Source organism: Sphaerodactylus townsendi, linkage group LG01 (genome assembly GCF_021028975.2).
Source record: "Sphaerodactylus townsendi isolate TG3544 linkage group LG01, MPM_Stown_v2.3, whole genome shotgun sequence".
Lineage (NCBI taxonomy): Eukaryota > Metazoa > Chordata > Lepidosauria > Squamata > Sphaerodactylidae > Sphaerodactylus > Sphaerodactylus townsendi.
The window spans coordinates 65,194,407-65,206,588 of record NC_059425.1 but is presented as its reverse complement, the minus strand read 5'-3'; the positions used below and the strand labels follow the sequence as shown (position 1 = coordinate 65,206,588).

At 39.6% G+C, this 12,182-nt stretch overlaps 1 protein-coding gene across 2 annotated transcripts in view; it reads left to right on the top strand.

Annotated features, from left to right (window-relative positions):
- Window positions 1–12,182, top strand: part of EHD3 (EH domain containing 3) — a 32,870-nt gene that overhangs the window by 17,218 nt on the left and 3,470 nt on the right. For both annotated transcript variants that reach the window (XM_048509396.1, XM_048509487.1), the window contains 3 exons: window positions 2,002–2,099; window positions 8,828–9,240; window positions 11,213–11,377. In XM_048509396.1, the coding sequence (XP_048365353.1) occupies window positions 2,002–2,099; window positions 8,828–9,240; window positions 11,213–11,377 (676 nt within the window). The remainder of the gene's footprint in view (window positions 1–2,001; window positions 2,100–8,827; window positions 9,241–11,212; window positions 11,378–12,182) is intronic.

Genomic DNA, 12,182 nt, shown 5'->3' with positions numbered 1-12,182 from the left:
GGGGAAGATCCCATAATTGGCTGTTAGTGTCAGAAAGGCAAATTTTATTCTCCCTGGAGTTTTGTATTGGAAATGCGGAAAATACTTGCATTTTTACATTGGGGTGAGGTGAGATTAAGAGCAAACACTGAGGTGTTTGTAAGACAAGCATCTGAGTGGTCCAATGCCCCAGGAACTCCAGACTTGTTCTTGCCAGTTTTGTTTTAACAGACACACGTTAGGAACAAATAAGTTCAAAATCTTGAGATGTTGGCTATAAATGTTTGAGAACTTTGCAAAATAAATTTTTCTAGAAGGACTTTCCCTTCATCCTTGAGATGCACAAGATGACAATTCAGTCATGCATCTTTCTGTAAATATGAGCAGGTATCCCAGTTTGAGGTTATTTTTGCAGGAGTCCCTTGGAATTTCAAACTATTCTGATCAGAAGGGAAATTGCCTACTTGCAGGCATATTATCAGATTTGTCTCTGTATAGAAAAAGCCATATCCATTTTAGTACCTCTTATGGTTTATACAATGTATTTTTTGGGTATTAACTGCTCCATCTAGGATTATTCTTGTTAGGCAAAAGTAACATTCCTGTAATAATCCGGGTTGTTTTAAAGCTTATTTCTTTGGAGTGCACTTTTCAGGCATTGTGCAGGGAGATGTGTGTTCTGTTCTACTTCAGGCCCAGTCGTCCTTCTGATTTTTCTGAAATTTAATTAGCACAGTGCCATTTCTCAGATAATAACTGACTGAGCTAGTGAAGGTCATACTCCTGCCAGGGAATGCTTAAATGAAGGAAAAACAAATGCACTTGCAGAGAAACCTAAAGTAGCACATGGGGGGGGGGGGGGAGAAATCCTGTAAACAGACTGCATCATTTTTAAGGAATGAACTGGCTGTCATGACTTGTTAGCATAAAGCGTACATTTAATTTGTGCAAACCATTCAGTAATCTTTCCAAGATACCTGATCCCACTCAGTGACACAATATCGGATACAATAGGCTTATGTCAGTGGGGTGGAAGATGTTTACTGTATAGCTTTTATACATTCAGGACATCTCAGTTCAGATCCACTGAACAGATATTGCATTTGGAAACTGAGAACTTATTGTCCCCAACTTACATTAGCGAAGTTACTCCATTTACTGGTTTTCCTTGGGGAAGGACCCTTTTATGGTATAAGGGGGCATACAATTGTGAAAGACCAAAATGGGACAGGCAAACTGCAGGTTCTACCCATCCTGGTGAGAACGAAGTAGAGGTGGAAGAAAACCTGCACCAGTATTGGGTGGCACAGTCATCTCTAATTGCCTGTAGCCACTTTCAGACTTGTTCAACTGCCCTTCTTGCTCAGTTCATCCTTGTCTCATATTTATGGCCTTCTGTAAACTGGATGGTATGGACTGAACTTTTTGAAAATGCCTACTTTGAGGCATGATTCTGTGTTTCTGGATGATGTTCAAAATCTCTTCCAGCCCTCTTTTCATATAAAAGTGAAACTGATTTTGCTAGATGTCCTTATGATCAAGTAAAAACACAAATATCATTAGAATTAAAATAAAATATTGGAATCTTTTCAGTATTTCACAGGTTCCAGTAATAACACCCTGTTGGAAAAATCACCATCAGAAATTGAAATTTTGAGTTCAAAATATGACACTGAGATTTGAGGGCTTTTTACCATGACAACTCGCAGCATTTCTTATTTGACACCTGACCAGACAAGTCAAGAGAACTGTCAACTGTTCTGTCAGACTCCAGTGATAGTTATCAACAACTAAATAGCCTTGTAGATTGCTTGTTAAATACAAAAATTAAGCATCACTTGATGTCGAACAGTTGTTTCAAACATTGACTGTCTGGCAAACACTTGGCATCCAAAATATTCAGCGGTGAGTTTTGAAGATAACTGATGGGAAGATGCATATATTATTCAAAATCTTATCCATGTTCCCCAGATATCACTTCATTATAAGCAATTTTCTTGTGTGTGTTTTTTTCTTCTTTAGATTTGTATGTGCTCAACTGCCAAATGCGGTACTAGAAAGCATCAGTGTCATTGATACGCCAGGAATCCTTTCTGGGGAGAAACAAAGAATTAGCCGAGGTAATGGAAGGGAAGCTTCTATTTATGGGAGAAGGGCACATTTGTCTGGGTTTGCCTTAAAGCCTATGTCACTCCTTACAAACACACAAGTCAAGTAGGTATTGCTGACAGTATCTTAGAAGGATATTCTCCCCCCCTTTTCCCTCTTACTTTTTCAGTGGTTCCAAATTGAGTTATGGGGGATTCATTAATAGTGTTTATTCCCCTTGACTGGTATTTAATAGTGCTGAAATATGAATGTGATTATTATCTGTTGACTTATTGTTTATGTTTTATGGTTTTATCAAATTGAATGTTGTAAGCTGCCCTGAACCTGTATGGGGAAGGGCAACCTGTAAGCTCAATGAATAAATATTGATTAGATCTGAGGCTTGCTTTGGATTACCTGTGAAGTTTTGTAATTGCTCTTGGAGGGACATGACCTGTCTGCCTGTTGATCAAGTAGAATTTAGAAATAAGTGTTGTACTTTATCTCCTTGAAGTGATGCGTCTGAATGCTCCTAGGTTTGAACCAACCACCTACATGCCTGACTAGTATGTTAGATTAAAGACTTCTTGCTTATTTAAAATCTCTTTAGCCCACCTTTCTCAGACTCAAGGCACGTTGCAGTGAGAATGTAAAGTCAGTGAAACACAATCCTGTTTGGCCAAACTGCAAAAACCACCCTGCAGACTATGAAAGCCCCAGAAAAAAACTACTATCCACTGCAAAAAGCCCTACTTGATGTTATTTCTAGCACACAGGCAAAGTGAGTGCTGTGTTTTAGTAGGCAGATATTTTTTTCAAATGTCCTCTCTAGCTGCATCAGTGGGAAATGGTAGGGGGTTTGTCTGCATATGTCAGTTGCTTAAACCAGATGTGGATGTCTGGGAACCCAAGCTGGGTAAAACCCCAGGTTAATTTAGGTTGCATTGTTTCCTTCCATTTCTTTGATTTCTATGCTTGTGTAGATCAGCTCTTCCTCCATAGATGACTATGCTGAAACATAACTGTAGCTGAAAAATGTGTTCTGTTCCCTGCCTTCCAAGCTGAGTGTTGTCACAGAAGTGACATCTTGCTTGACATAGTCACAGCTGATGGGTGTGTTCTGAGGTTTACACTTAAACCCTGTAGCACAGTATAAACGTCACTAAAATTGTATAAATGAAATCAGGTGGGTTAATGAATCTAATTAAACTGATCCTGATGTTCTGGTGATTACTGACCCACAAGTGCAACACTGTGCAGCTTTAGAGAGGCGGCCATCAAAATGTTGTGGTGGTGGTCTGTCCTGAAGTAGCATCTTGGAATATCTTGCAATAAGATTTCGGTACTGATAATGCCAGTGTGCTGGGCAAGAGAGTGAGAAAAATGTTTCAGATTTCTTTGCACCATAGTACACTGCCCAGGTCAAGTACTATATGTATTGTTGAAGGCTTTCACGGCCGGATTCAACTGGTTGTGGTGGGTTTTCTGGGCTGTGTGGCCGTGGTCTGGTGGATCTTGTTCCTAATGTTTCACCTGCATCTGTGGCTGGCATCTTCAGAGGTGTATTATAAGACACAGTGTGTAACAGGCACAGTGTGTAACAGACTTCCCTCTGTGATACACTTCTGAAGATGCCAGCCACAGATGCAGGCGAAACGTTAAGAACAAGATCCACCGGACCACAGCCACACAGCCCGGAAAACCTATCAGAATCAAGTACTGTAGTTTGCAAGTTAGTTTCCCCAATGACTATGATCCCTCAGTACTACTTTCAAGTATTCAGGACCTTTTATTTAAGTAGGTACACCGTAAAATCTTTTATACAACCTTCTTTGAGACTGATTGATACAGCTATCTTTATGGCCATATCCTGGTTGGTTAAGTTTACCATCCAAGAATTTGGCCCACTAATGTCACTGATGGTACAGCCTTCCAGAAAATCATGCCATTAAAAAATTATTTTAAGCATCATCTGAGAGAACTTGTTCATCATTGCTTCTGCATTGTCTGTTTGCTGATTAACAAGTGTTTCGTTTCACTTTCTGTAGCCAAAGGAGTGGGTTATGGCAGTCGGCACAGATGCCCATATGGAGGTATTGGTTCCACAGCAGCTGCCTGCTTCGTTAAAACGTTAGCTGCTTTGTTCATGAAGCTAAACCCTTTGAGAAGGGCTACACGGGGCTATGCAGGCTTTTAATTGACTAATCCTCACCATACCCTATTCCCAGGAATAGTGTTAATAGGGCTTGTCATTCTCAAATACTGTGAATCTAGCTTTACATAGTAACCTAAGAGGCAAATGTCAAATAGTACAAACTTAGGACAGTTACAGTGCAATCCCAAGCACAATTATACCCTTCTCAACCCAGTGGATTTAAAAGGATATATGTCTATTTACAACTGCATTGTTAAGTAGTTAACAGTTTAATCCTAAACAGAATTATACAAATTTAAATGGTACTCCTACAGTACAGTTCAGTAGGTCTTTGGACATGTATAATTTCTCTCACTTGTATCTTTTATACTTTTTGTGGCTGGTTGAAGAATGTTGAGATACTTTCATTAATGGCAGCTAAGAACAAGACACTGGATTGTTTGAATGAAAGCAGTCTTGTGACAGGGACACTTCAGTCACAAGACTCTCAGTCTGATATGGATTTGGCAGCCTCTGGTATTCAGTAGCCCATGAAGTGGAGACAATGCAAGGCTATGCAAGTTAGTCCAACCACACAGTGCATGGATGGGAGAGAACTGATATGAAGTAACTCCTCCATTTGCCACCATTCTTAGACATCTTGCTCTCTCTGCCCTGCTTTGCTGCCAAATCTGTGCTTTACTACTAGATAAAGCAGTAATTCCGATAACTGCAATGCACGCTTTATATTAGCACAGCACTGAGTTCTTGCTGCTAATTTGTTAACGTTAAAACTTTTATCATGTGGACCAAAAAAGGAATACCTGCTATTCGAGTGTTTAATCTCTACGACACACCTTTTATACTGGTAGTAAATAGAGCCTGAGAACACAGACTTGTGCTAGGAAGATGCATTCCTTAATTTCCCTCCCTCTGGAAAATATTGTGGATTTTTTTTGGAATAGAAGTAATCTTCTGGTTCAGGTAAGCGTTGAGTGAGCTTCATGCAAAATCAGGCCAGTGATCAGTTCACTCATATCATTCTCTAAGGTTATCAGGCAGAGAAATCTTTCCTAGTGTTTACCCGTTGAAACTCTCAAAACATAACTGCTAGAGACTGAACCTAATGGGGACTTATACCAAGCAGTTATTCTACCATAGAGCCTCAGTGTTTCAAACGCCAAGTAAGTATGAATTTCACCATTTCATGAAGCATATCATGATTAAAGTTCATTGGAAACCAAGGCCTCCTCCTGCACACTTTTATTATTGACATTTGAAGAACTGTCCAATAATTTGCAAACTGTGTATTTTAAATATTAGCAGCATCATGCTGCTTATTGTATTTAATATTCCTGCCTTAATGTTTTATGCGCTGATATAAAGTGTTTGAGACCAGTTCATTTGCACATCAGTATGAATATTAACATTTATTTGGTCACACCAATGGATACATGATGTTTATATTTATAGAAGCCATTTAGCTAGTCAAGACATGGCTTAATTGTTGGCAAAAACAGTATTTTCTTGAGCATTAAATGAGTAATTTAAGCCAGAATATTTTTTGTTGCTTGATTTTAGGTTGCTCCGTTATCTTCAGAAGTCAAAATTATAAGTATTATGTTGAAGTCTTTTGAAAACCTGACTGCTAACCAACAGAGAAATCTGGAACATTCACAGCTTAAAATCTGGCAATGAGTACAGAGTTGCTCTCCATTAGTTTAGTTTTGCAACAAAGGGTGGTTTGTTCCATCAAACAATTTTTAAATACAGAAAGAATTGATTACCCTTGAAGCATAATTCTGTTCTTTTTCCGCTGTTTGTAATGCTGGCACTGAAATAATCTCTACTGTTCCAAAGAAATCTGATTTGGCTGAGTCTCTGGTCTCAATGAAAAATCAGAATTTAAGCAATATGTAAGCAAGAGTTATTCTGTCCTGCCTAGGCTTGTTGTAAATGTTCGGGAAATCAGATGTCTGCATCTGTCTTGGCTGAGAAAGCAGTAAGGTATTCACTGTTTTGGAAATGCTTACAAAGCCAAGATATCCTCACAGTGGGCAGTTATTTCTCCAAAAGAAAAAACAAGTAGTTTGGAGAAGGAGTTCCTGATGACTGGTTACCTACAACTGACAAATGTGGTAGTATTTTAGTAGTAATGCTTTTATTTTTGCTTCCTCCCTAGGCTCACTTGTGTTAGGTTGATTCTATCTCCTCTCTCCCTGCTTGCACCTGTATCGAAATGACATGGGACTGAGTATGAGTTCTCTGCATGCCCTGGCTTGCCCATCTAACCCTTCTCCCTCTGAGCAGAAGGACATCTTGTGGGTGATTCCCACCAATTAGCCAGGGTGGCAGGAACATATCAACCACTTCATGTTTCCTGGGGGAATTGCCCTTCTCCTTCTCTAGTTTCTTTCCTGCCTCACAGGGAGATGAAGTAGTTTAAGTTTCATTTAAGTCGCCTAAGACTCTCTGCATCAGTGTTCTCCATCTGTAAAATGGATAAATGTTAGGGTTGGGGTCACCACAACATGAGGAACTGTATTAAAGGGTCGCGGCATTAGGAAGTTTGAGAACCGCTGATTAATAGATGCCCTCATAGCAGCCCTGCAGTCTCTGGTCTCATGTCTGAGGATGGAGAGGGCCACAGGGGAGGCAACATGGATCGTAAGGCTGATCAACTATCTAGAAAGACTCACAAAGCTATTTCTATGTCCATCAGGGCTTTCAACTTTGTATCCATTATCTGTCAGGCAGCTATCTTGTAGACATGTAAAATGATCCAACTTCTGCCAGAATTGGAATACTGACTACATGAAAGAGCATCCAGAATGCTTAAGGCTATGTCCTTTTTGGCCAGGGCACTGGCCTCCGTATCTGACTAGATGGCTACTCTGGCCAGCTGATTTCCACTCTCGGCCTTCCTCTTCTCTTCCAGGGTGATTAGCTCTTTGAGGAGGCCTTCAGCAGCATTCTTGTAAAAAACCAAGGACGTCACAAGTCTACATTGATAGTTACCAGTCCTTTCGGACCTGCCACTCTCTCCCCCAATTCACACAGAACAAGCACAAGTCCACCTGGAACTCCTTTTGCCAGTTCCCCAGAAGAGGTGGCTTCTCCTGCAGGTTCCCCTCCAAAGGAGAGAGAACAGAGTGGGATGGGAAGAACAGCAAAGCCTGACTCCTTAGGACCTCAGGTGGGTGGGGGTGACAACTATTTCAAGAGACCTGGGGAAGATCAATTCAGGAATCTTGGACCACAGAGGTAGTGACTCAGAGCTACGTGATAGAATTTTCAGCTCAACCCCTGGAGTGACCTTATGACATCTATAGATCTACACATTCCCATCTTCCCAGGACATTGCAGGTTCCTCCACTTTGGGGTAGTTGGACAACAACTGAAGATTTTACCCATTTTAAGGGTGGCACTTTTGCTCATATGAATGCAGTTATCAAAATGGAGTATATTGGCAGTCCCTTAGATCTGAGTGTACTACACAAAGAAGGGCTTTGTAGAATATAGTCAATACCTTGAACTGAAGACAGAAACTAATTGGTAGCCAATGGAGCAACTGCACAACAGTTATTATATGTATATTCCACACAGGTCCAGGTGGTAGTTGTGAATATCCTGCATGCAGTGTAAATGCACAAATGGAACAGAATATGGAATATATAAATTTATGAATATAAAATGTCGCAATTTAGATACCAATGCTGAAAGTTGACCTCAAATGTACTGTTTAATCTCTTTAAACGCATTAAATTCTACTACAAGTCATCTACTGTATGCCATGAGAAGTTGATTTGTATATATGCATTCCATATGTTATGTACTGATGATCTGCATTAGAGCTGCCAACTGCTACTGTCAGATTCAGAGACCTTTATTAGGCATATATACTGATATTGTAAACTATTATTTTGAGGTTTGTGGGATGCAACCCTGTTTCTTTTTTAGTTCCTTGTGGGTGCACTGTTCATTGAATTGAATGTTAAAAGTAAAACCATTGTAGAGATACAGACTGTTTGTAGCAAAATCAGAAATATGCCCTTCAGTGTGTAATATATCTTCCACTAGTATAAAATGACCATTGGACGAAGCTCTTTATGCACGTTCCTGTGAAATACTAGAAACTTTTTTCAGTGTCTCTTTAGGTGAATGTCACTTGTCCTGTAGTGCATGATAGTTGTTTCTATGAAGATAGAGAATAGTTTTCAAACTTCTGTTGATTGAGAAAAAATATAGAGGAAACTGGTATAGATTCTAAAACCCAGCTTTCCTCCACTTTCTGCAAGCTGAACTACCGATGGAATGCCATTTCCTGGTTTGTTTCTACTTGCTAGAATATACTTGTCACCATTCTGTGTAAAGGTAGCAATTTTGAGATTTGCTTTCTCAGAGCTTTTCATCAGCTGGTCTGTACTGTACTATCTGTGAAAGAAGGTAAAGCTGACTTATTGCAGTTTTAACATAAGCTAAAACATCACTCAGAAAGCGCACAAAACACCCACCTGTTTCCCACCAAAACTAGTGACATTATGGCTGTTAGTTTTGTTTAGAAGATCAGCTGTGAATGGCATTGTTTGTATTCTTAAGGGGATTGTTTCTTTATTTTCCCAACAGGCTATGACTTTGCTGCTGTACTAGAGTGGTTTGCAGAGCGAGTAGACCGCATCATTCTCCTGTTTGATGCCCACAAGCTAGATATCTCTGATGAATTTTCAGAGGTCATCAAAGCACTGAAAAACCATGAGGACAAAATGAGGGTAGTGCTTAACAAAGCAGACCAGATTGAGACACAGCAGCTTATGAGGGTTTATGGGGCTCTCATGTGGTCTTTGGGGAAAATTGTCAACACTCCTGAGGTGATCCGGGTCTATATCGGTTCCTTCTGGTCCCACCCACTGCTGATCCCAGATAATCGCAAACTGTTTGAGGCAGAGGAGCAGGACCTCTTCAGAGACATCCAAAGCCTTCCTCGCAATGCAGCACTTCGGAAACTGAATGATCTCATTAAACGAGCACGGCTAGCCAAGGTGGGTTTCCAAGAGGCATATCCAAATGTACCACTTTATGCTACAGCTCTGAGGTGAATTGAGTGTTCAGAAATAAAAGGGAACTTTGAAGAAATTGTAATAGAAATTGTAAAAGCTAAAATTTAACCCTGATCTACAGTGAAACCTCGGTTATCACCAGTAATCTGTCCGGCGACGCTCAGCACAAATCGAAGCTATGCCATTTGCACATGCTGTATGCAAACAACGTAGCAAATTTACGCAAAAAGCATAAATTTGCGCAAACGGCATAGCAAATTTATCCAAAAAGCGTAAATTTACACAAATGGTGTAGCCGAAAACAGGGGCGCCTGACAAAAACCGAGGCAAAAAAACCACCAGGGGCAACCAGCGGAAACCAAAACCGGCAAAAAGCAAAGGCAATGATTACTGAGGTCCCACTGTGTATGTTTTTTGTCATTGTATGGAAAACAAGTCATGCAGGTAGGTGTGTAAATTTGTGGTTAATTGTGTCTAAAATGATGTAACTAAATATGTGGCTATGATAGCTAAGTCATACTTGATAAAGGGAGATGATGAAGAGAAGATGTAAGCTGCTGCTGTGGGTTCCCATTGGGGAGGAAGGTAGGGTATAAATGAATTAAATAAATGTTAGTCAAAGCATACCATGAAACAGGCAGGCAGGGCCAGCCCTGTAGTATGTAGCCCAATAAAAACAAGAAATGCTTTCTTTATCAGACATTGGTTGTCTCTTTTAATAGTCTGCGGTGCCAGTAACCAGTGACAAAGGGTCCCATGACAGAGTGAAGGATAATGTCTGGGTTGAAAGGAGAGAAAACCTAAGAGTTTATTTCAATTGTGGGACTTTGTGGTCAGGATTGGCCTTTGAATTGGAGTAGATTTCTTCTTCTTCTGGGTGACACCAATGAATAGATGTTGAATAACCTTGCATTCCAAAAATATTAGTTAGTCTAATGTTGTCAGGAAGTGGTTTGCCCTATCTAAGTGTGACTTCCATTACACTACACTGGTTTCAATGAGTTAGGTTGAAGGAGATGGGCAGTCTCTAAAATTTGAGAGTGAAGCAGCTATAGTGAAACTTGGCTCAGTCTAAAATTTTTGTTCTGCCATGCCCATGAAATTATCTGGGTGGCTTTGGACATGTTGTTGCCTCTTTCACTATCCTCACCTTAGTTAAAAATAAAGATGAATGAGATAAACTGTAAGCATTCGTTATTGTAAAATGCCAGAGGGATGAAATGAAGTGTACTTCATTCCTTGTTTTCTTTCAGTAAGGATTTATTAACCATTCTTCATTTCATTCCTCTGGCACTTTATAGTAATGAGAGTTTTCAGTTCTTCATTTGTCTTTAGGCTGTCAGCTTGGAACTAATTTTTCTACTCATCCCATTGATGGTTTTATATGTATATTGCGCCCCTTTTTTTTGCAAAGTCAATCCTTTATTAACATAATAGGTTTTTCATACATTTACCATTATAAACAATTCTACAATATGACATACATTACAATACCACTACTGAATGTTACTAACCAGAAAAACATAAAAAAGAAAAAATAACCTTAAACTCCTTTGAATCACCTTCACCAACTTTCTTCAATTGTTTATAAATTTGTCTAGTTATAGCATTTCACAGCCAACTACAATATTATCTTTCGTGTAATCTTGTACAATATAATCTATCTATTCTTTCCACAAAATTTGAATTTCTTATCAGGTTTACATAAAATATAACTTGTCAGTTTAGCCGGTGTTACAAATTCCATGACTTCAATTTGCCATTCTTGCACAGTTGAGATCTTTGAAGTTTTCCAATTTTTGAAGATTTCCAAGTTTCCCAATAATTCTTGCTGCTAAGGCGCACAACCACTCCCCTAAGCCTGCTCTATAGCTATATATATAGCTGCTTCACTCTCACAACCACTCCCCTAAGGCGCCATCTTCCCGAACCTCACCCTTTTTGATGCTTCTAGGTTCATGCTTACATCATCAGCTCACTGAAGAAAGAAATGCCGTCTGTATTTGGGAAAGATAATAAGAAGAAAGAGCTTGTGAACAACTTGGCTGAGATTTATGGACGAATTGAGCGGGAGCATCAGATTTCACCAGGAGACTTCCCTAATCTGAAAAAGATGCAGGTAAGTGTCAGGTATGGTAAAAAATCTGGGACTAGCAAATGTGGTACAACAGTGTTGAATTCTACTGCCAGTAGTTAATAAGAAAGAATGCTTTTAACCCACAAGAAAAGGAAACAATTTGTCATGCTTGTTATTGAAAATGAACAATTTTCCTTCCTTCCAAAGTTCTGAAATTCCATGCAGTGGGGCCATTTTAGTGATGTGGTAGTAAAAACATGGCACATTAAAACATAACACACACATTCTGGTGTAACCTTTTGTAGGCTAAAACCCATCAGTTGTAAGATGTGTAAGGCTGTCTTATAGATAGGTAGGTGTATATGTGGTGAGGATTTTCAAGGTGAAACAGTCCATATCTCCATAGTTCCAGAAGCAGGCTACTTATAAAAGTTCATGGAAGGAGAGGGGAATAGAGATCAATTTTACCATGCAGGCACACTTGAAGTAGTCCCAAGGCTGAATAGACAAGGAAGAATTTTTGCACATAAGACTTAGCAATATGAGTGGCAGTAGAGGTATTTTGGCTTCTATAAACTCTGGTGAGTAGCGTAGCATAATATGCAGCATTATGAGACATGTAGGTGGTTAAACACTCTCCCCCCACACCCAGTTACATAACGGTAGGACAGTTTTAATGTAGTATTTGGGTTCAAGGCCTGTTTTGGCATCTTATTCAGTCTTCTTTGCAGCTCTACATGAATAAGTACTGAAGGACATTCTTTTTTTAAAAAAATGTTTGTGTTGAGCTTCTTCACAGCCTCAGAAGGGGAGGCGACAGATCTATAGGTCTGTTTTCCATGACAGA